This window comes from Panthera leo, chromosome B1 (assembly GCF_018350215.1).
Source record: "Panthera leo isolate Ple1 chromosome B1, P.leo_Ple1_pat1.1, whole genome shotgun sequence".
In the NCBI taxonomy this organism is placed as follows: Eukaryota; Metazoa; Chordata; class Mammalia; order Carnivora; family Felidae; genus Panthera; species Panthera leo.
Window position 1 is genome coordinate 75,627,261 of NC_056682.1, and position 22,675 is coordinate 75,649,935.

The 22,675-nt window shown below is 46.7% G+C and overlaps 1 protein-coding gene across 4 annotated transcripts in view; it reads right to left on the reverse strand.

The window, feature by feature from the left end:
* Positions 1-208: 208 nt before the first annotated feature.
* Positions 209-22,675, reverse strand: part of FHIP1A (FHF complex subunit HOOK interacting protein 1A) — a 284,848-nt gene continuing 262,381 nt past the window's right edge. For all 4 annotated transcript variants that reach the window (XM_042935309.1, XM_042935310.1, XM_042935312.1 and 1 more), the window contains 5 exons: positions 19,412-19,602; positions 15,366-16,511; positions 8,436-8,614; positions 7,938-8,076; positions 209-1,358 (listed from right to left, as the gene is read on the reverse strand). In XM_042935309.1, coding sequence (XP_042791243.1) covers positions 1,105-1,358; positions 7,938-8,076; positions 8,436-8,614; positions 15,366-16,511; positions 19,412-19,602 — 1,909 coding nt within the window. In that variant the 3' untranslated portion in view covers positions 209-1,104. The remainder of the gene's footprint in view (positions 1,359-7,937; positions 8,077-8,435; positions 8,615-15,365; positions 16,512-19,411; positions 19,603-22,675) is intronic.

A 22,675-nucleotide genomic window follows, 5' to 3' on the forward strand; every position in this document is an offset into this window, starting at 1 on the left:
CCCATTACTCAGAAGGCAGCATTTCTGTGTGTAGTGAGTCACCAGCAGGCACTTGGCTTCGCAGGGCTTCCTGTGACCCGTCTGCATTTACATTCCAGGTCCCAAAGTGTACAGTGCTTGTTTCTCTACAAAGTGCAACATATTAGAAAAAGCAAACAGGATCTAAAATAATTGCCAATGTTTTTATAGATTTCATTTAGTTCACCTTTATCCTTTCCCCTGCCCCATACTCCTCCCTACCCCCCCAAAACCCACTGTGAAATAGCTTCACAAAATCTGTCTTTTATAAAACACAAAACAATGATACCCGAGTATATGATACCCCACTTTCTCCATCAGATCAAACTTCTAAAAACCAATGTAACAGTTTGCCTATGTAGATTTCATTTTGTGCAAATCTTACTAAAATAAGACTATTTCCAGTGTTTAGGAAGTGATACACTGATTAAAGAAAGCTCTCAAGCAACAAGAAAATTTTCCTGCATTCCAAATTATCCACAACCACATCTGACTTCCCAGGCAAATAGCTGAAACCAATGGATTTGCCTGCAACATAAGGCAACACATGTTGGGCAGAGTGCAAATCTTGGAAGTAAGATGCAAAGGGACACATGATACATGCTTGTGTGATAGAGGAAAGCAGGGCCCCATCTTTATTCTTCCCTTTTAGAAAAGGGAAACCAAAATGCAGAAGGCAACAGGAACAGATGTTCATTCATGTGCTATTTGAAGAGCTGAGCCTTCTAACCCGGGGTACTTCCAGAAATCATGGAACCCCAGTATTTGCTTGGTGTGATCTAAGCTCTAAGCTGCAAGATAAGTGACTCAAAGGGATGGGAGAATACCAAAAAATTGAGGAGTAAAAAAGAAAAGAAAACCTGCCCAAGGAGTTACCAGCTTATGAGACTTACATTCTAGAGGAGGTGGAAAGACCCGGCTAGAGAAAGAGGAGGTACACAGAAAATTTCCCTCCCCACAAATCAAGTATTGTCAGGAAGTATCAAAGTAGAAATTTTTGTAAGCAGCTTTGCATTTAACATTCAGTCAAGACACTAAAACCTTAAAAACAAGAACCTCTATTAAAAAAAAAAAAAAACAAAAAAACTAACAACAGGAGTCCTCAAAGTCACCCAGGATCTTGTAGCACAGAATGGAGTGTTCCTGGGCCAAGGCAGCCAGTTCCTTCAGGAACTCTGGGAAGAGGGCAGCGGCCAGCATGGTGTTCCTCACTGGCAGGGGCAGACTTGGGGGCACCCCAGCCACCTTGGCTCTGTTTGTCAGGAAGGGCTGAAGCACTCTTGGGGGACCATCCAAAAGGTTCTTGCCAATTCCTGTCCTGGAAGCATCCTGAATGGGATCTGAAAGCAGAAAGAAAACTGTCAGGGCGACCCTCCACAGGCCTTTATGTCCACCCTCTTAAGTATGTGTGTTTGAGGGGAGGGGGCTGGTGGACTGTCTAGTCATGGGTTCAGTTCCTAGAACCGAAGTCCGAAGACACAGCCCTTGAACATGTACCTTCTCCGCCCTGTGGCGCACACACACATGTGGCTGGGTTGCTGCCCAGCAGATAACCTCCAGCACAAGGTATGTGATGGCAAGAGTTTTATCCAAAATCCTGTGTAAGGAACTTTGTGCAGCAATTGTGGTAACCCTCCATGCCCAGGACATGGTGAAGGGAAAAAATGAAAAAGGTGTCTCCTGCCACTGCATCCTACCAAGTGAAGACTTAACTCACCACGTGTTATCTGGGGGCGTCCAGAGGCTCCACCTGCTCCCCTGGTGTTGGGGGAACCATCCTACCTTTACCAATTAAAGCAGAGCTGCAGGAGGCAAGCTGGGCTAACCAAGCCACTCCACGCTCTCTGTAGCTCGGCCTCGAGGGCTCCCTGAGGACCCCCAGCTCCTGGCTGGGATCTCCAGCCTTTTTTGAAGAACAGAATGGAAGAAGCCTTTTAAAGGTTGGAAATAACGGAGAGGAAGCTGGGTGCTAGGAAGACCGATCAGATTGGGAACTTCCCACCACCATGGGCATCTAGTGGCAGCAAGTGGCTTAGAAGCCTCCATCTAAGAAGGGTTTTCAGGGGTTTCAATCTCAGCTTCAGTAACACGGGTCCAGGATGAGATGAGCCCAAACTTGAACATATTCAAATGATTTGCATTTCCACATCAAATCAGTTTTACTAATTAAAATGGTTCAACTTTCCCCACTATTTAATTCTTATATTTCCAGCCTTCATATATTTATAGGAATTATTTATGCGTCCGTCTGCCCCTACTCAAATAGACTCACTACTCTTTATAAATCATTATATTCAAGTTCTTCATTATTTTGGCTGCTTTTTAGAATTCAGTCCCATTTTTCAACACTTCTCAGAGTGTCGCTTAACTACAGTACTAAAAATTCTTGACATTTATAGTACTTTCCACATCTCACTACTATAGTCTTTAGTGTGAAAAAAAAAATCCTCTGCTTTACTGCTTTAAATATCTTTTAGATTAGAGTTTATCACACTTCATTCCATGAAGAACTGGAAAAGTTGTAGAGGATCTGTCTGCTGCCACCTTTCAGCAGAAACACACAACACGTCCGGACAAGAAAGTGAGGACAAAAGTATTGAGATCGCTGAGGTCCATGGCCAGCCTTGGAGACCACCCTCTGGGACCCCCATGGGAGTCCTCCAGCACCGCAGCTCTTCAAAGGGTCCAGCAAAACTCACAAAGGAAGCTGGCCTGGCTACAAGTGAGAAATGGGACACCCATAGGCAGTAATCCCAGGCCAAGACCTGCACTATCCATGGAATTCTCTTCCCCATATCTCTGCTCCTCTAGATCTCACTAGCCTCAAGAGACCCCAGTGCAGTGGTTAAGAAGAGCACCCACTCTGCCACTTAGTGGCTGAGTGACATCAGGGAGGTTGCTTTACCTCTCTGTACTTTAATGTCCTCATGTGTCAAAAGCTCACAGAGTTGTAAGGATTAAGTGAGTCAATAGGAAACTCAACCCCCAGAACACAAATAATCCAATTAAATATGGGCAAAAGACCTGAATAATGAGACCACAATGAAATCTCACTTTGCAACTGTCTGCATGGCTAAAATCAGAAACAAGAAATGACAAGTGTTGGCGAGGGTGTGGAGAAAAAGGAACCCTATTGCACTGTTTGGTGGGAATGCAAAGTGGTGCAGCTACTGTGTAAAACAGTATGGAGGTTCCTCAATAAAATTAAAAATAGAATTATCGTATGATCCAGTAATTCTACTTCTGGGTATTTACCCAAAAAGAACAAAAACACTAATCTGAAAGATCTATGCAGCCCTCTACTGCATCATTATTTACAAGAGCCAAGATACAGAAGTAACCTAAATGTCCATCAATGGATGAGTGGATAAGAAGATATAGTACATATATAATGGAATATTACTCAGCCATAAAAAAGAACGAGCTCTTGCCTTTTGCAACAACGTGGACGAACCTGGAGAGTATTCTGCTAAGTGAAATAAGTCAGACAGAAAAAAGACAAATGCCGTATGATTTCACCTACATGTGAAATTTAAGAAACAACACAAATGAACAAAGAAAAACAAAAAACAGACTCTTAAATATAGAGAACAAACTGATGGTCACCAGAGGAGGGATGGGTAGGGAGACGGGTGAAACAGATGAAGAGGATTAAGAGGTATAAACTTCTAGTTATAAGACAAAAAGTAAAGCAGAGGGAATAAAGTCAATAACACTGTAATGATGTTGTTTGGTGACAGGTGGTGACTACACTCACCGTGATGAGCACTGAGTAGTGCATAGAATTGTTGAATCAATGTTGTACACTGAAAACTAATATTGTATGTTAATTATACCTCAATAAATCAACAAACAAGAGGTAAAAAAAAAAAAAAAATGAGCCAGTAGGCATAATGTACACAGGGACCTCTTGATGGGTCATCCATCATATCATCAGCAATTCAGCTGCCACTGACTTCACAGACTTCCTGTTTCCTGCCCCAAATGTTGTTCCCTGCTCTAGCCTCCCACCCCATTTATTAACCAGCAAAGGCCAATGTGGCCCTTTAACCTTGTATTGTTTGTTTTTCCTCCTCTATCAGACCTTGAGTTTTCTGAGAGCTGAGCCCCTAGGCGATGTGTCCTTCACAACACCCAACCCACTTCCTTATTCATAGCAGAAGCTAATAAACATTCACTGAATGAACGAATGAGGGAAGGAACTGACCTCCCTGGATGGTTCATTTTCCTCATCTCCATCTTTCTCTTTCAAATTCACTCCTCCTTCCTCCCAAAAAAAGGGTTTTTGTGGTTCATTATTCTAGCTTCATCCACGAATTCAAAAAGTGTCATGACTTTAAAAAAGTGTCATCACCAAGCCTCATTTACCCACTTGAATCCAAGAATCAAAATTGTCTTCACTAATAAGGCAGCAGCAGGAGCGTGCCCAGTGAGGGAGACCTAAGATTTGCAGGGAAACCCTCCCAGCAGGCTGTGCTGTTAGCACGGGAGTGGCCTCTCAGGGTGTCACAAAGCTCCATCAAGCTCTCAGTTCAAAAGCAAGGAGAACCAAGTTATGATTCCTACCTGGCAACTAGCTTATCATATAACGTCTCTGTTTCCTTTTCTGTAAAATGGAAATACCACCCACCTGACCTCCCTCCCTCCCAGAACTCATGATCAGTGAAAGGACTCTGAAGATAACTAAATACAAGCAAATACAACCTCTGTGGTTTGGAAAGCATTTGAGGGGAAGTGGCTGATCCCAGAGATCAACAGTCTCAAGGATGACAAAGTGACAGCTGGCATAGGAAGTCTGTCCCTATTTGAAGCCATTAGTGAGGAGGCTCGTTTTTTTGTTTTTTATTATTTTTTAATGTTCTTATTTATATTCGAGAGGGAGAGAAAGTGCAAATGGGGGAGGGGCAGAAAGAGAGGGAGACATAGAATCCGAAGAAGGATCCAGGCTCTGAACTGTCAGCACAGAGCCCAACACGGGGCTCGACCCACGAACTGTGAGATCATGACCTGAGCCAAAGTCGGACGCTTAACTGGCTGAGCCACCCAGGCGCCCCTTTGGCTCGTTTTTTACAGGGCTGTCAGGAGGCCAAGGGAGTAGAGCACCTGCATGATGGGGGAACTCGCTGCAGGCACCCGAGTTCCACCCATCATCAGAGGACTCAGCAAGCATGCACAAGCACCTGAAGAAAAAGGCAGGGAAGAAGAGAAGTATAAATAAATGTCAGAATCGGGAGTGGTTTTCTGAAATGCTGCCCTGGGTCTGAAAAGCTGCAACAGACGGTTTTCAAGACTAATACTGGCAAGATTTAAAAGTCAGGTGAGAAATCTTTTACAGGCTCCCCCCACCCACCACATCCACAGTGCTAGACAAAGTACACAGCTCACAAACATGGAAAACCCCAGTGTCTGGCCCATTACCATGATGCTCGAGCTCCTGGATTCAACTCATTTATAGGCAATCGCATCACACTCAATGCTTTGGTGGTCAGCTTTGTGCAAGCGGACAGACACCTTTCTCATTCTGTGAGAAAGTTTAGAGACTTTTTAAGTTGAGAGGAGGGTATCACTTTGCCAATATGAAAGAAGTTGGAAAGTTTACCTGAACAATTCTGTTAAAGGAAAAGTCTTCTTCCCCGAGAGAAGCTTCTCACAAGTCAAAGCCCCCTGAACATTACAGACCTTAGAAAGCATCAATTATGGCTCATTTGACAACTGTATGTGGTGAGAACAAGTTCCCCTGGGCACATACCTGGCATCCACAGCCAAGAAACAGTCCAGGACATAGCACAAGGTGTGAGTGATCCCCACCACTCCCCACCCCACCACCCCTCACCTGGAGTGTGTGGGTCAAGGAAAGCCTAGGAAGCCAGTCAGCGTCTGTGCCCTGGGCTCCACACACTGGGCAAGACAGGCTCAGGCACCTGAGCCTCATGACCCTGGCGGACTACTCCAGGCACCTAATTTCGGTTGCCTTATACGAAAATGAAGCCAGTAGTATCCTTCTCACCCACTGCACCGTGCTATCTGAAAACAAGATTGCCTTGGAAAGCACGTTACAAATTGAAAACTACAAATGAAGACCAAGCATGGAGTGTAATGTAAGAAGAGGCATGCCACCTTCCATCTACAGATTGTAAAAATGCCCACAATTCTTCTAGCCCTTGCCATGGAGAGGTGGAAGTTTGGCTCCATTCTTGAACCTGGGCTGGCCCCATGACTTGCATTGCCCAACAGAATGTAGCAGAATTGACCTTGTTTGGGTCCCGAGACAGAGCCTCAAAAGATTTTGTACAATCCTGCTCTCGTTCTTGCAAACCTACAGCCGTGATGTTGACGAGCCGGGGCGAACCCTCTGGATGATGAGCAATACAGACCCCCACGATCCCCATCACCCCAGCCGGAAACCATTACCCATATGAGTGAGGCCATCCCAGACATCCAGCCACCTGCTGATGGCCACACATAAGCAAGTCCAGGCAAAATCAGCCGAGGCTGGCCCAGATCAGAAAACCCGGGCAACCACACAGACTCGTGAGCACTCATAAATGACTTTCTCTTAAACCACTGAGTTGCTGCAGTGGTTCGTTACTGAACAAAAGCTAATGCTCACAGGGTGAGCTACAGAGGTGTGCTCCGGGTTCAGGAGGAACACAACTAACAGACCAGTAGTCCAGGAGCTAGGAGAGGCCACGCGGGCCCACAGCCCACCTTTCCACAGAGACGTGGGGGCTACTCCCCCTCCGTGAATGGCCCGGCCCAGCCTGGACTACTCTTCTCTAGGGCCAAAGCTTGGAGCCTGCCCCCTCATCTCCCAGTGGCACAGGCCCACCTGTCTTTCAAAGTCTGCCTTGCAGTGCCCTGAAGGCTCTTCACAGTCAGAGCTCTACAGCCAAAAGGACTTGAGATAGAAAACAAATTCTTCATTTAAAAGTCAAGGAACAGGAGGCTCAGTGAGGCCCAGTGACCAAGAGGAAATAGCTACACAGAGACAAAGTCAAGCCATCAGAGTTCTGGGATCTTTCAGCTCCCTTTACAGGTTTAAAAGTTGCCCCAAGTTACATTTCTGCCTCTCACTCTCAATCTTGTTTCTGATCGCACGCCTTTAGCCGGAAACTGGGAGCCCCACGCTCTCCACTGTTCACCGGCCACAAGGAAGCCTGGCTTGTCCGGGTCGTGTGATGAGCAAAAGCCAGTGTAATATGGGGCATTTACTAGTTTGCACTCATCTCGGCCTAAATCTTGGCTCAGAATACAACTGGCCATCAAACCCGTCCAGCCTGAGCTGAAGCGAGGCAAAGCGGAGGTGCTCCCCAGGCCTGGCCGGCCCGCAGGACCATCCTGGGCTCTCCTGCTCCGCTCCGACCACCACCCTCCCCCCGCCTGGCACCACTAGAGCTGACGAAAAGGCACTACTCTCAGAAACTTGAGGCTGAGCAGAAGCTTTCCTTCTCCCAGTCCAAATGAATAGTTTTTACCTTCCAGAGCCCTAAAGCACATTTATTTGGGGCCTAAGAGTCTCTGAAAACATAATAAAGAGAACAGATGCCCTCCTCAGGGCAGGACTGGCCAAAAAATGGCTCAGGGTGTGCACATAATGCCTCTTTCTGGCCCACACACGCCAAGTTATTTATTCTAGCCAAGCAACAACACGCAGCACTCCTCCCTGACCACTATCGGGGAGGCAAGCAAATATCCTACTAAGCCCTCCCAGCCGGGAGCAGGCCAGGTGCAAGCAGGGGAGACTTTTTTTTTAGGTTGCAGAACGCGAAGAGGCGGCTCTCCCCTGTTGGGGAAAATGAAGATGTATTTAGATGCTTTTAAGGCCCAGGAGCCAGCACAGCATCTGTGAGCCCAAGTCAGGAGGCTGGGGAAACGGAAGAACAGTTGGAGGAGAGACACAGAGGAGACACGTGACTTACCTTTGGTTAGTGACTCAGGGGTCATGTCAGACATGTCCACTCGGAAGAGCAGGTATTGCTGGGCTTGTATGAGGAGCCCCGGGAAGTCTCTCTCCACAGAAGCAAACTGCTCAATCTTGTTTTTCACAGATGCAAGGACCTGTCAAAAGCGACATTAATGATGTGAATGCTCCACAATGGAATCCCACCCTCAGTTATCGATACATCTTTCTGGTACAGCCCTCGTTGCCGGAACTTTTATGATATCAGGCATTTGCTTGTTTTTAACAGCCTGGGTGTTCTTGGTAGGGCGCCCTCGAAACATCAAGCTAAATGAAGCTTTGCAGTTTGTCTAGAATAATCCACACAACTGGTGTCATAGGACGGGGAAGGAGAGCAAGTGAATTAGAACCGAGGGATTTTAGAAAAACAACAAAATAACAGGGGAAAGGAGAGAAGCAGCCCTCTCCTTAGCACCCATAAAATCAACAGGTATGGATATGGGCTCAGCTAACGTACCTGATAGAGGGAGCGGACACTTGGCTGGAAGACCATGTTGGTGTTGAGCAGAAAGGAGCGCAGGAGAGGCTGCGGGTAGCTGGCTAGCTGAGTAATGATCCCGATAAGTAGCAAATTAACATGTAGAGAGTTCTCCAGCATGTTCTCCAGCTTTGACAGGACCACGCTGATGAATGGGCCTGCAGGAAGAGCACAAGGCGTCAGGGCTGGCTCAGCACAGATGACATCTTTCCTTGACAACTCAGGAGGCACCGGGGCCACCGCTCCCAAACCGTGGGTCCGCCAGGTGCAGATCAAATACAGAAACAGCAAATTGAGCCAGATCTTCTCCTGCCTCAAAGCAGAACATAAAGCAAACCACCACCACCAGGAGAAAGCAGGGATACATGCATGGGAGCTGGTATTTTGACTCTATGAGCAGTTTTGAAGCTTTGAAAATTATCACAGACCTTGAAAAAAGTCAGAGGAAGCATAATTTTAAAGATACACTTCGGGGCACTTGGGTCCAACTTCAGCTCAGGTCATGATCTCATGGTTCATGAGTTTGAGCCCTGCGTCGAGCTCGCTGCGGTCAGTGGAGAGCCTGCTTCAGATCCTTTGTCCCCCCCCCTCCTCTCTCTGCCCCCTCCCCTGCTCAAGCTTTCTCTCTCTCAAAAATAAACAAACATTAAAAAAAATTAAAATACGGGCTCTGTGCTGACCGCTTAGAGCCTGGAGCCTGTTTCAGGTTCTGTGTCTCCCTCTCTCTCTGACCCTCCCCCGTTCATGCTCTGTCTCTCTCTGTCTCAAAAATAAATAAACGTTAAAAAAAAATTTTTTTTAATTAAAATATACTCCATAACGTTGCCATATTTCCCGGAACTGTCAGAGCTCAAAACCATGATATTCAATCACCTCATGAAGACGCATACTGTAGGGCTTCACACAAACATCAGAAACCAGCAAAAGTTTTAGTAACAAAAAAACCTTTGTGCTAGTAAAGAATAGCAAACACACACAAACTATGTTTGCCAAGTAGCAACATGTGAACAGGGATTGTCTATCCACAAGAAGCACCCAGAGAAAGATCCCGTCTTGTGAAATATCACCATGTGGAAGAATCGGAAGAAGAGAAAAACCAGGGGTGAATGAGGCCTGGGCTGTAATTTTAATGGCATTGGGCACCTGGGTAACAATACTTTAATCTTCCGGTGGAGGAGGGGAGGGAGGGAGAAGAGAGACTCAATTTGGGGAGGTATAGTTTGAGGCGTCATAGGTTCCTCAAGAAAGAAAATCTATATGACTGCAAAAGTAGTTCATAAATAATTAGGCAAAAAGAGGCTTTGACTAATTTGGATCGTGAGAAAATTAATGTGCTTTATGTGGGAATTCATTGAAGACAGGGAAAATCAAAAAAATTAATCTGGCATTAATAAAATTACTTGAAGACATTTTCCATTTTTACCATAAAAGCGGTCCATTAAGCAAAATGAATGAGAATTCTGCATTTCCCCCAGTGGAGCTATTGATGATGCCTCTAAACCACGGCATCTTTATAACAAAAGCACATCACCCTTGATGAATACACGTGCCTTACGAAGATTTCACCAACATTAATATGAGTTTAACAAAAACATACTTTACCACAAGACGCTTAATTCAGAAGCCTTGGTGGTGTAAGACAGTAAAACCCTTTGCAAGAAAAGAGAAGCCATCTGTGAGAATTGGGAACACCAAACCTAAACCCTTTACCCCTGGATGATGGCAATATTCCTGTCGCTGGGGTTGTAGAGGATGTTTCTACTGGGGCCTCAAACAGAAAGGTACTACCCCCTCATGTATTTAGATGAGCCTCAACTTCCCCATCTCTGGGATGGACAGAGCTCCTCACTTTCCACAACACAGGCGTTCAGTGAACTCTCTGAGTAGAGAGCCTTCGCAGAGGCCCTGCTCACAAAACACAACTGGGAGTGTGCCAAACACATTCAGAAACTAGATGAGAATCCCACTTTGAAAGCACCTTAAAGAGGCTTCATCAAAAACCCTGGAAACGTCACTAGTAACTCTTCTGAAGGCATCACAACCCAATTCAAGCTTTTCAGGTTAGAGGTACAAGGTGAAGGCTACTGCCCTCATCCTCCCTGACTCCCGGCCAGGTCTTCCCTTTCTTCCCCTCCCGCCCCCCTCCCCCACTGCCCTGCAGTCCCTGGCTCAGCATCTATTTTCCTCCAGAGGAAGCCAAGACAGGTGAATTCAGTCCCTTGAGGTAGATAGAATCCCCTATAAACAAACACATGTCCTTAATGAGAGTCCAACCCTGCCCTCCCATGGCCCGAGACTGTACTTTGCCCGTGTAGCCATCCAATGCACATGAGATGTGCCGACCTTGCAGGTGCCCAGGGCAGAGCAGGTACAGTCTACCGCTACTACAGGGGAGGGAAACAGACCAGCCCCCTGTGGAGAGCAAGTGGCATCACCATCTCTGTTCTGAATGACAGAACGTTAGGTCAAGACCAGCAACTGTCATAATCCACTAATGACATTAATTACAACTTCTTAGGCATGTGCAATAAGAAACATCCATGAAACCCTTTCAAATTCCTCTTTTATTCTTAGTTGATTTCCAGCACTTAAAAAAAAAACTGCTTGGCAACAAACAGTTGCTAGGGGAAACTCTTAAGCAGCTGAAAATCAGAAAAAACTCAGCTACAATTTAGAAAGCCACAGGTGTGTGTGCGGGGTGGGGTGGGCAGTGTGTTTCTTCTTCCTCTCTTCTTCTAGGACAGGCAAACTCCCCACCCAGCAAATACTAATTTCTCAGAATAACAAGACAATGTGTCATTCACGTCTCTCCCCTCTCATGTGCCCTCTTCCCCTGCCCCCACCTACCCGCCCGCTCCTCCTCTTTTCTCTAACTCCAAGAATGGAGCGGCCATCAATTCCGTGCCTCGGCTCTGCTGGTCCCATGCTGGAAATACCTCCTGAATGTGGGCCTTCACTGCCACCTCTCTGCCAGCTCTGCCTGAGGTCTGAGTCCCATGGTTGCTTGTCTTGACTCCAGCAATGGTCTTTCTATTTTAGTAGAGATTTAAATGATTTTTTTTTTTTTTTTAGTTTTCTTCAAACAGTACAGAACTATAAAATAAAGAATAGCCTTCATCCCTGGAGGCAACCCGTTAACAGATTAGAACGTGTTCTTCCAGAAATATATATATACATATATAATAGAATATATATATATTCTATATATTATATATATAGAATATATAGATATATAGAGATATATAGAGATATATATATATAGATATATATAAATATATATATAGAGAATATATATAGAATATATATTCTATATATATAGATATATAGATTATATATAGATATATATAAATATATATAGAGAGAGAATATATATATAGAATATATATATAGAATGTATATATTCTATATATTCTATATGTTATATATAGAATATAATAATACATATATAATAGAATAATAATTGAATTATTATTTAAAACATTTACTAATCACTACGTGCCAGGCAGTATTCTAAGTGTTCCACACTTTTCATGTATCAACTTACTTAAATATTCTACAGGAGCCTACGAAGTTGATTATCCCCATTGAACGATGAGGCAGAACGCTAAGTGTACATGGCCAATAAATGAAAAGTCACAACTGTAATCCAGCCCATCTGTTTCCAGTGCTGCTTCTTTTCACCAACACACTGCCTTGCCTCTGCCCGCGCACACGTGTGTGTGTGTGTGTGTGTGTGTATCCTGGTTCTTTTTTTTTTTTTTTTTTTTTTTTTGATCAAATGATGACATCTTCCACACCCTATCCTGCACCTTGCTTTTCCATCGAACACTCTACCCTAGAGACTGTCCCATAGCAGCACATACAGAGCGGTCTCATTCAGCACAAGGCTGCAAGCTATTCAGTCACCATGGGTACTACATTCGTAAAACAGTCTCCTACTAGTGGACATTTGGGTTGTTTCCAGTCTTTTTCTATTATAAACAACACCTCAACAGACATCCTTGTAAATATATCTTGGCACATACGTGTGAATACAGACTGTGAGACTTTCCGAGGAACAGAACTCAGAGCATGAGTGCATTCTGAATTCTGCCACAGTGACAGCAGGCTCCCACCTGCTCTCTCTCTCTCCCTATTACTCTAGGCTGGCCTTTCAAACACAGACCCAGTCACAACACTTGCCAACTCAAACGCTTCCAGGGTTTCTTCAGTGCCAGCAGCGCAAGGTCCCTGTTCCTCAGCTTGGCCCAAAGACCCCCTCCCCATAAGGTGGCACCAACCAAGCTTTCTGGCTTCCGCTCTCAGACACTTCACTGTCTCACAGGATCCACGCTCTGTCACACCTGTGCCTGCGCTGTCAGGCTCCTTTGTCTTCTGCCTGTTGTTTCCTCTTCTCCAGACGATCATTCTGAGCCACTTTTACCTGAGAGCTTCTATCCGCTGTTTGTACCCCTCTTCTGTGAAGTCTTTCCCACTCCCCCCGCCACTGGGCTCCCCTAAGACGTGTGACACACAATCACTAATAATGCATTTCTTTGGAGCGCCTGGGTGACTCAGTTGGTTAAGTGTCTGAGTCTTAATTTTGGCTCAAGTCATGATCCCAGGGTCGTGGGATCAAGCCCCACATCGGGCCCTACTCTGACAGCATGGAGCCTGCTTGGGATTCTCTCTCCCTCTCTCTCTACCCCTCCCCCCCAACTCTGTGAGTCTCTTTCTCTCTCAAAATAAACAAATAAACTTAAGAAAATAATGCTTTTCTCATTGAGTACAATTCTTTCTTGATCTCTCCTCTGAAAGTCTGTGAATCCCTTCAGTTTTCTGTCCTAGTATCTGGCACAGAACCTGCCAAATATTAGGAGATCAATACAAGACTGCTGAATGCACAAATAGAGTTAATTAGATAAATGAAATGGAATGCTTTGATCGTCCTGAGAAGCAAATTCATTTCGGTGGAAATCAGGATTCCACGGAGAGACAGAAGTTACGCTTACTGCTACACAACACACTCAGGAGTTTGGAAACTACAAAGTTTATATACATGGAAAGAGAAAAGATGTTTCCTGAAGCTGTGTACAAATTTCAAAGGAGGGAAAAAGCAAAGTTTTGGTTAAAATTACCTATATGTATAAAAAAAACTCACAACATTTTGTTGGTTCTCAGGTGTATCCTATGCAAAACACTGATGTTATTTGATAAAGTGTTGTATTCCCTTTTTCTTCTTGCCCTAAGCTATACTTTGTTTCCGCAATTTACATATTTCCCAGGGACGAAGCTCTTTCACAAGAAAGCCAGCGTTCTGTTCTAAAGAGCAACCCTCATTAGCCCTGGGTGGCCCTCACACCCCCAAGAGCTCTGCAAAGTGGGGATTTCCAGCTGGGCCAGAGTAAATGGGGCAGGCCTCAGGCAAAATTCGGGTGTGTGCTAGGTTACTTCTGCCCCCCTTCAGGCAGCCAGGGCCCTCCTGCTCCCCACCCCACCCCCAGCCCCCTCCCCTTATCACCTGGGCAAACTGAGATTATCTAATCCTTCTTCTGATGGACTGACTGATTGAATTTTAATTAAAACCCATTCACACTGAAATGTTATCTCCACTAGAACCTTAAGCCTTTTAATTGTGGAATTAAAAGCTCTCTCCCTCTTTAAATAAATCTTCAGGCCTCAGTAAATAGATGAATAAATACAGGAGGAGGCTGGAAGAGCCACTTGAAATCACAGGAAGCCTACCAGACTGGGCCGGAAGATAATGTGATCTCATCTATTTTGGGTGATCCAAGGAGGTGGAGCACAGTGGCCGTGGCCGGTCCCACCAAGCTGCTCCCCGCCTGCCAGAGAAAGGCAAGCCTCAGCCAAGGCTGCCGGGGGCTGCCTGTAAGAGTGATAACAACACACACGCCCCGGGGTTCCCATTCAGTCCTCACAGGAGAAAGGGGAGGGTTTAGGACCTCAGAGCTGGACATGCTACAGCCAGGAATCCCCCACAGGCCTGACTCCAACGTCGCTGTCTGACCCTCTGCGGTGTCAGCCCCTAAAGGGGGGGGAATCTCTCCCGGTTACCTAGACACTGCTCAGGGGTCCCACACCAGCCTTCCCTGAGTTTGATGACCCCCTGTGCCAGTTCCCCCCGCACCCCAATTTGCAGATTCAGACATTACTGGCTAATATTTAATGATGTTTTCTATCATAACTCCTCACCCCAATCCACATGTCTGATATCCTAACCTATCCCTTGGGCTCTTACCCGATTCCTACCTGTTGTTAGGGATGTATGCTGGAACACACCCATTCGTTGGCAGAGTTACAGGTTTATGGGGGTCCACTCTACTTATTTTTGGGTAAAGATTTTGCAGTTACCTGAAATGAGCTCCGAGGCAAAGGCATACCTAGCTCCAATGGTCTCTGACGTGTGTATACAGCTGTCTTTATTCAGCAGCTATTCTGAGCACCTGCCCTGTGCTCTGTTCTCTGTTCAGGTGCTGGGAAAGAGCAGAGAAAATCCAACACCTGTGCCTTCGCGGAGCCTATGATTCTAGTGGGGGAAACCGTACCTTTTTTCTATACAAAAACACATGCCATGGAGAAAAATTAGTAGACTAAGGGAAATGAGGCTATCAAATACTGAGACTGGATTTTTTGTGTGGTTTCATCAGTCCTATTATTTTATCACACACATATCAAGGGAAGCAGTTACCCAGCTGTGAAATGCATCCTCTGATTGGCTGGGGTCCAAAAAAGACCCCTAGAATGACAAGGTAACATGAAACCACCTCTCTGTGCACTTCACAAATCCACTCTCCCCCCTCTGTTAGGTAAAGTGGCAATGCTCCTTGCCTCCACCTACCGTACTTCCTCGTTACAATACGTCCAAGTACTTACAAAAGCAGAAATCAGAAAGCGAGCGAAGATCATCACCTGTGAACGGGGTGCTCTGAGTCCTCACGGGAGGCTGACTGGCAAAGGCAGTCTCATCTCTCACCCCAAACGGGGACGGCGCGGCGTCGATGGTGGGAGTGTCTGCTATAAAAGAATCAAAGTCGTCCTCCTCTTCCAGGGCCTTCTCCCCGGCCTCCTCCTCTTCGTCCTCCTTTTCTCCTTTGCTCTCTCCTTCCTTCCCCTCTTGCTCTCCCTTGAGATGCAAGACACCAGGCGAGGGGAAATTCTCTTCTGTCAAGCCCTCGGGGCCCGAATCTAGTTCTTTAATGATTTGGTCATACTGGGCGATGAAATCTTCACCCCCTGGGTTAATGACCATCGGCTTTGAATCGTGTTCAGCCTCGGAGATGGGAGGCGCTAACTCCGCGCTCGGTTGCGGGGCTGTTGCCGCCTCCTCTTCTTGTTTCGGTCCCTTGGACGCATTTGGGAACGGGTCTGAATTGTCCCTACCGTGTTCCTCCTCTGAATCTGTGCCTGACGGAGGGCTGGGCAGGGGGCCGTTGTTCAGGGCGGGACCCTGAACCTCAGTCTGGGCTTGGCTTGCGGGCCTGGCGGTTTCCGCCTGTACCTTCCTAGTGTCCTCAGAGTCCTTCTCGGCACACAGCCGGTACACCATCACATCATCCTGGAAGTCGGACTCTTCGATGTAGGACCCTTTGAAGAGCAGGATGGCGTTCTTCTTCATCTCCTGGATGTGTCTGGGGGGGTCGACTGGTGCCAGCGGGCCCGAATTCTCCAGATCATCGTAAGGCCCGGGGGAGCCCACGTCCGCCCCTGAGGAGATGCCGGTGTCATAGCTGTCGTCCCACTCCAGCTCCGTGTGGCTCTTCTCCTTTCTTGGAGGCAGCGGAGAGCCCGTCTTCCTGGGGAGTTGCTGCGGGAGCCTGAACACAGGATAGGGGGAGCCGACGGCGCTGTCCTCCGTCAGACTCTGGACAAACGTCTCCGGGTCAGGGGAGTCTCCGTCGTACAGGGCGGACCAGACTCGGCAGTCCCTCATGCAGCGGAGGATGTTGGTGTGGGCCTCCCACAGGTACTGCAGGTAGCTGATGTCCAGGGCTTTGCCGTACTCCACGATGCAGGCCGACGGAGTCGACACCTGGGGCACTGGCTGCTCCACGGCCCCTGCCACAGGAGGCAGAAACGAGTCAGAACGAGCCCCCTGCTTACACGTACAACAGGTGGGGAGACAAAGGTAGTGGACACACATGTGACTCATTTGGCTGCTAAGATTTTGTCCCGCCAGCTACTTTAGTTCTAGTAACTTCTGAGTAAAAAAAATGGTTAGATTTTAAGAAGAACAGAATGTCTGTCTTCATAGAAGTTATAGAATCATAGAGGAGACCTAGAACTCCACCATTTCTTTTTTTTTTTTTTTCAGTTTATTTATTTTGAGAGAGAGAGAGCAGAGGAGGGGTAGAGAGAGGGAGAGAGACAAGAACGCTCCACACTGTCAGTGCAGAGCCTGATGCGGGGCTCAGTCCCACAAACCGTGAGATCATGACCTGAGCCAAAATCAAGAATCTGACGCTTAACCGACTGAGCCACCCAGGTGCCCCAGAACTCTACCATTTCTTTTCTTCTTCTTCTTCTTTTTTTTAATGTTTATTTATTTTTGAGAGACAGAGAGAGCATGAGCGGAGGAGGGGCAGAGAGACAGGGAGACGCAGAATCTGAAGCAGGCTCCAGGCTCCAAGGTGTCAGCACAGAGCCCGATGAACTCTACCATTTCTTAAATGGAGAACTTACATGGCAGGTGCTTTTTCAACACTACCCCTCCCAACAGCCCTATATGGCAGATATCATTTTCTCCATTTACAGGCAAAGAAACTGAGGCTCAGAGACAAAAGATCACCCAACTACTCAGGGGCGGAGCACAACTCAAGCACAGGCTGTCTCACGTCAACCCCCGTTCACACTTTGTTCGATGCCACACCTTTGCAAGCTTCCTGTCTCTTCATTATCTAAATCTCTGCCAGGCCAGACCAGAATTATGAATTGCATTACCTGTCTACCCACCGACCTACGCCACTGTTCATCCATTAGGGCACTCCACTGTAAGGCGATCCCAGAGTGGGAGAGCGGAAAGAATGTGGAATTTGGAATCAGAGGACCCATCAGCTGTGTAGCCTTGAACAAGTCAACTCCTCTGAGTATGTTTCTTCCTGTGTAAAATGGAAATACTACTTTCTTCAAAGGATTAAATGTGAATACAGGGAAAGAATGTGGCAAGTTGTAGGCATTCGACAATCGCTTGTCTAATTTAAATTTCGAATTATGCAGCAAGGTCAGCCCCAGAATCATTCTTGAAACAACTTTCTTAGTAAATAAAAAAAGACATCAGTTGTCAAATATGTTCTAAAAAATGACTATTGGTAGGAAAATAGAAGATATCTGGACTAGTTTACCTAATAGGAAAATACATTTAAAATAACTTGTACTGCCAAGTAAATTATTAATTTCCATGATCACTGTGTCTTTATTTAAAGACCAAGAATACAACCACCTTAATTTGTAACAATTACATCTACACCAAACACCCTGATATTTTCCTGGTCAAGTAGCCCAGCTCTTAGAGAAAATATACTTTATCTAACAAGATGGTGCCTGGATAGACAGGATGATATTGTTTGGGGGGATATCAGAATACACACTGGAAATACCGGGGTCAGTACCAGGGTTGGACTCTTTCCTAGCGGTCACAGGAAAGGCAGAACGTTCCTGAACTGAAATAGCCTTCTGACCACCGAAGATGAACAAATGCCCCCTTGTTTCAGCTGCCTGCCAGAGGGCCAAGGTTGATATAGGTGACCATTTAAATTTTACCTGTGCAGGGCCTGGGTGACTCACAGTCAACTGAGCATTGATTCAGCTCAGGTCATGATCCCACGGTCCTGGGATGGAGCCCCACGTGGGGCTCTACACTGAGGGTGGAGCCTGCTTACGAGTCTCTCTCCCTCTGCCCCTCCCTGCTGCTTGCACACTCCGTGTCTCTCAATAAATAAATAAATTTTACTTGTACAAGATCAACTGTAACTGGCAAATAGTACAAGTACTATAACTCCTATTAAAACAAACAAATAACAACAACAAAACAAAACCAGAGTATTTATTTAAAAACAAATAAAACCCTCGGAGTTACCTGGGTGGCTCAGTCAGTGAAGCATCTGACTCTCCGACTCTTGATTTTGGCTGAGGTGATGATCTCATGATTCCTGGGATCAAGCTTTTCCCCGCACTCCTCGGCTCCCACCCCGTGCTGTCAGCATGGACCCTGCTTGGGATTCTCTCTCTCTCTCTCTCTCTCTCTCTCTCTCTCTGCCCCTCTCCCACCTGAATGAATACTCTCTTTATCAAAATAAATAAATAAACTAAAAAAAAAAAAAAAAAAACAAAAAACCTAAGTAGGTCAACGAAATGAATCAGATATTTTTGCCACATCACAAATTTCGAGCTTTATGATGATATATTATTGGCAGGCAAGCACGCACAAAGGGTCATCTTAGAAATTAGAATAAGGACTAATTCTATCTTAGCTACAACCATCTCCACATCTCTACCCCCATTTTGTTTAAAAAGACATGGTGGCACATAATTTCATATATGTACTCTGAGGATGCCACTAAAGCCTGGTCAAAATAAAGGTCTGGTGGGTGGTGCCTGGGTGGCTCAGTCGGTTAAGCATCCAACTTCGGCTTAGGTCATGACCTCGTGGTTCATGAGTTCGAGCCCCACATCGGGCTCTGTGCTGACATCTCGGAGCATGGAGCCTGCTTCGGATTCTGTGTCTCTCTCTCTCTCTGCCCCTCCCCAGCTCTGTCTGTCTGTCTCTCTCTCTAAAATAAATAAACATTTAAAAAATTTTTATAAGACAAAGCAGAAAAGACCCTCCCCGAGTCATTCATAAATGAAATGGGGCTCACTGCATTATTCCCTGTCTACCCAAAGAGACACATATCCAGAGGAGGAATGGCATCTGGCATCCTTTTTGTTTAAAGATTATTCACTAGGCGAGTTCCTTTTACCTGAACTATCATGCGTACACTTTGACCAGAGAATATAGTCCCTCTCCTGGTTCCCAAGAGTCAGGGTGATCCCGCTGGAGCAGCAGACGGGGGTCAGGGCGAGCAGCTTGGCCGCAGAAACAGAGTAACAGTCTCTCTCCTTCACGGCCCACCTCTGACTCAGCATCATGTGGTTGCAAGGGATCAGATACCTGTAACGACAACACGGCTGCATTCAGTGTCTGCCACATCCACTCCCATCGGGACTCGTCATGGCCCAAGGTGGACGCATGATGCATCCTCTCCCCACTCTCGAGCCAGCCATCCTACCAGCCCCGGGGCTCACTCGCTTGCCTAAAACCTGCGGAGGGCTTCCTTCTTCTGGCAGAACCACCCCTTTGCAGAGGGCCCTCACGCTGCAACCTTCACGAACTGCCTCCTCTCTCACCGGGTCTGCTATCGCTCTGCCTCCATGTCTGCACCCACGGTAACCCTCACTAGGAATGTGCTCCCTGTTCCCTGCCTCACCGATGTCTTGTCATCCTGCAAGGTCCAGCTTCAGTGTCACCCTCTCTGGGAAGGCTTCCGGGGCTTCCTGCTCCAAGACAGAGCTACTCACGCCCTCCACTACACTCACCGCCCTCTCCTAAAGCACGGGTACCTAGACTCACAATTATTTCAGCGTCTCAGAAACTCTCGGACACTCAGTACAACGTGCTACCAGAGCAGGGGACTTCTTTCACAGTGTGGTTTCATAGTCCCAGAAACTTTGGCTCATAGTGGATGCTGAATGACCGCAGCTGCACAAAAAGGCAAAGACCCACTCCACAGTGCAAACCCCCTCTCGTACTCTCGTGGTTGACCCTGAGGAAATATGGCGGCGAAAGGTGTTCTGGTCACCAGTTTCAACATGGGAGCTGGGGACAGGGAGAAGGGGTGCCCCAACACCAACAAGCCAGCAAGGCTCTAGGCACCAGCAGGGTGTCCTTCAATTCAACTCAATTCTGACCGTATCTACCTGGAGATAGCGTCCACAGGTGGAGGGTTCGGTCCTACATGACTGTCGCCCGCGTACACACACTTCAGATGACCATCGCAGGCCAAGGTTATCACCTGTGCTTCTGACCGACCTGCTATAAATGGGAGGTTCCAACAACCTCCTTGGATATCAAATAATACGCTGCAGTGGCTCACTGAACTCAGAACAACATTTTACTTCCTGGATCACCAGTTTATTACAAAAGGATATAACTGGGGAACAGTCAGATGATGGAGATGCATAGGGCAGGGTGTGGGGGAAGGGCGCAGACCTTCCATGCTCTCTTCGAGGGTATTGTTCTCCCCACATCTCTGTGTGTTCAACAACCTGGAAGGTTTCTGAACCTGGTCCTTTTGGATTTTTATGGAGGCTCTATTACAGAGACACGGTTGATTAAGTCACTGGCTGTTGGTGACTGATTTAACCCGGGAGGTCAGGGGAGTAGGACCAAGAGTTGTAAGTAACCGTCTAATCACATGGTTGGGTCTCCTGGCAACCAGCCTCCATCCCCAGATTTGGGTCCTGGAGTGGCCTTATCAACATAACAAACACATCTTTGTTCCTCTCAGCATGTAGGAAATTCCAAGGGTTTTAGGAGGTCTGTGCCAGACACAGGACAGAGACCAAATATGTATTTCTTATTATAAATCACAACTTCACAGTGGCCAAGGCCTCACCAAGGAACACTAGGCCCCACTGCACACAAAATGCTTTCCGTGGGTGATCAAAAATACCTGAGTATCACTATGAACCTAGAGATAAGAAAATCTGGGCAATCAGTTCTGACACTCTGGGAGCACATCCGTGGGCTTCACAGGTGGAATAAAGTTTGTTTAAATGGCTGACACTCTTAATGGGGGGGGGGGGGAGGGAGGACAATACTGTTCCTTTAAACAAAGACGAAAAAAAACGGGATGGAGCATTCCAGAGCCAAGTGTCACTGTTACACCGGGGCCAATTCCCGAAGACCTGAGCCATGATCTTCAATAAACCAGAATGTTTTTGTTTCTGTTTTTTGCTTTTGAGAAAGAGGCAGTACAGAAGAAAACAAGCTATGATGAAGGATTCGGTGAAAAAGATAGAAGTACAACTTTCAGGGTGTGTCTGGAGGCCTGAGAACAACTAAGCTGTGTCTCCCACTTCCTGTTGATCCAAATGAGGAAGGTACCTTTACATTAATGACTGACCAAGGGCAAGAGCCTGAGTCAAGGAGGAAAAAAGACTGAATTCTTTTCGTGGTGCTTTACATGAACGATCTTAATAACTTTCACAGTGTGAAACAAGTTTGCCACTTCGCCCTCCCATTCCCAAAAGAACCACCACACCATTCTTCAAGTACTCTGCCAGAGGCTCCTAGTCTCTTCTCCCCCACACCCACGGGCATATAATCCACACACTCCTGAAGCCTAAACTTGGAATCACCGAGATCCAGACATTCCCCGCAGGTCTGATGTGGTGGCATCGACTTTCATAAATTCGAGTGTATGAATATCAAAGGTCATAAAAACAAAAAGGAAAGAGAGGAGGACAATATGGGCAAGGTGACATGTCTGTTCTAATCCTTGGCCCAGCTCTGGGGTCTTGATCCGAGCACTAGCGGAGAAGAAACAGAAGTTGTAGGTTGAGGCACCAGGGTGGCTCAGTCAGTTAAGCTTCTGACTTCGGCTCAGGTCATCATCTCACAGTTTGTGAGTTCGAGCCCTGCGTCAGGCTCTGTGCCGACAGCTCAGAGCCTGGAGCCTGCTTCATATTTCCTCTGTCTCTCTCTCTCTGTCTCTCTGTCTCTCTCAAAAATAAACAAACATTTTAAAAAAGAAGCTGTAGGTAGCAAAATGAAGGAGGTCTTTTCACAAGGATCTCTGTGAGCAGCGATGCTTTGGTGACAGACAATGATGCAGAGGAGAGAGGCTTTCTCCCACTTGTCTACACAGGGCACAGCTCTGGCCCTGAGGGCACAAGGGAAGGCAGTGCTGGGCCAGCACCTCAGCACCTCTGCACTCTCAGGTGGGGACAAGGCAGGGGCAGAGGGAGACAGCACCAACCAAAGGGGCCTCACCAGGCACTGCTGTGGCAACTGTGGTGGTGGACACACTTGCTTGTGACCATGGGTTAAGACCCCTCCCTAAGGCCAAGGTCTTAGTTGACAGGTGAAGGCCAGAAGACCCAGGGAAACATATCGTGTGGTTGTTGAGATGGACTGTTCTCATCTCACTGGCTGGTGAGGCCTAGGGAAACTCATATCACAT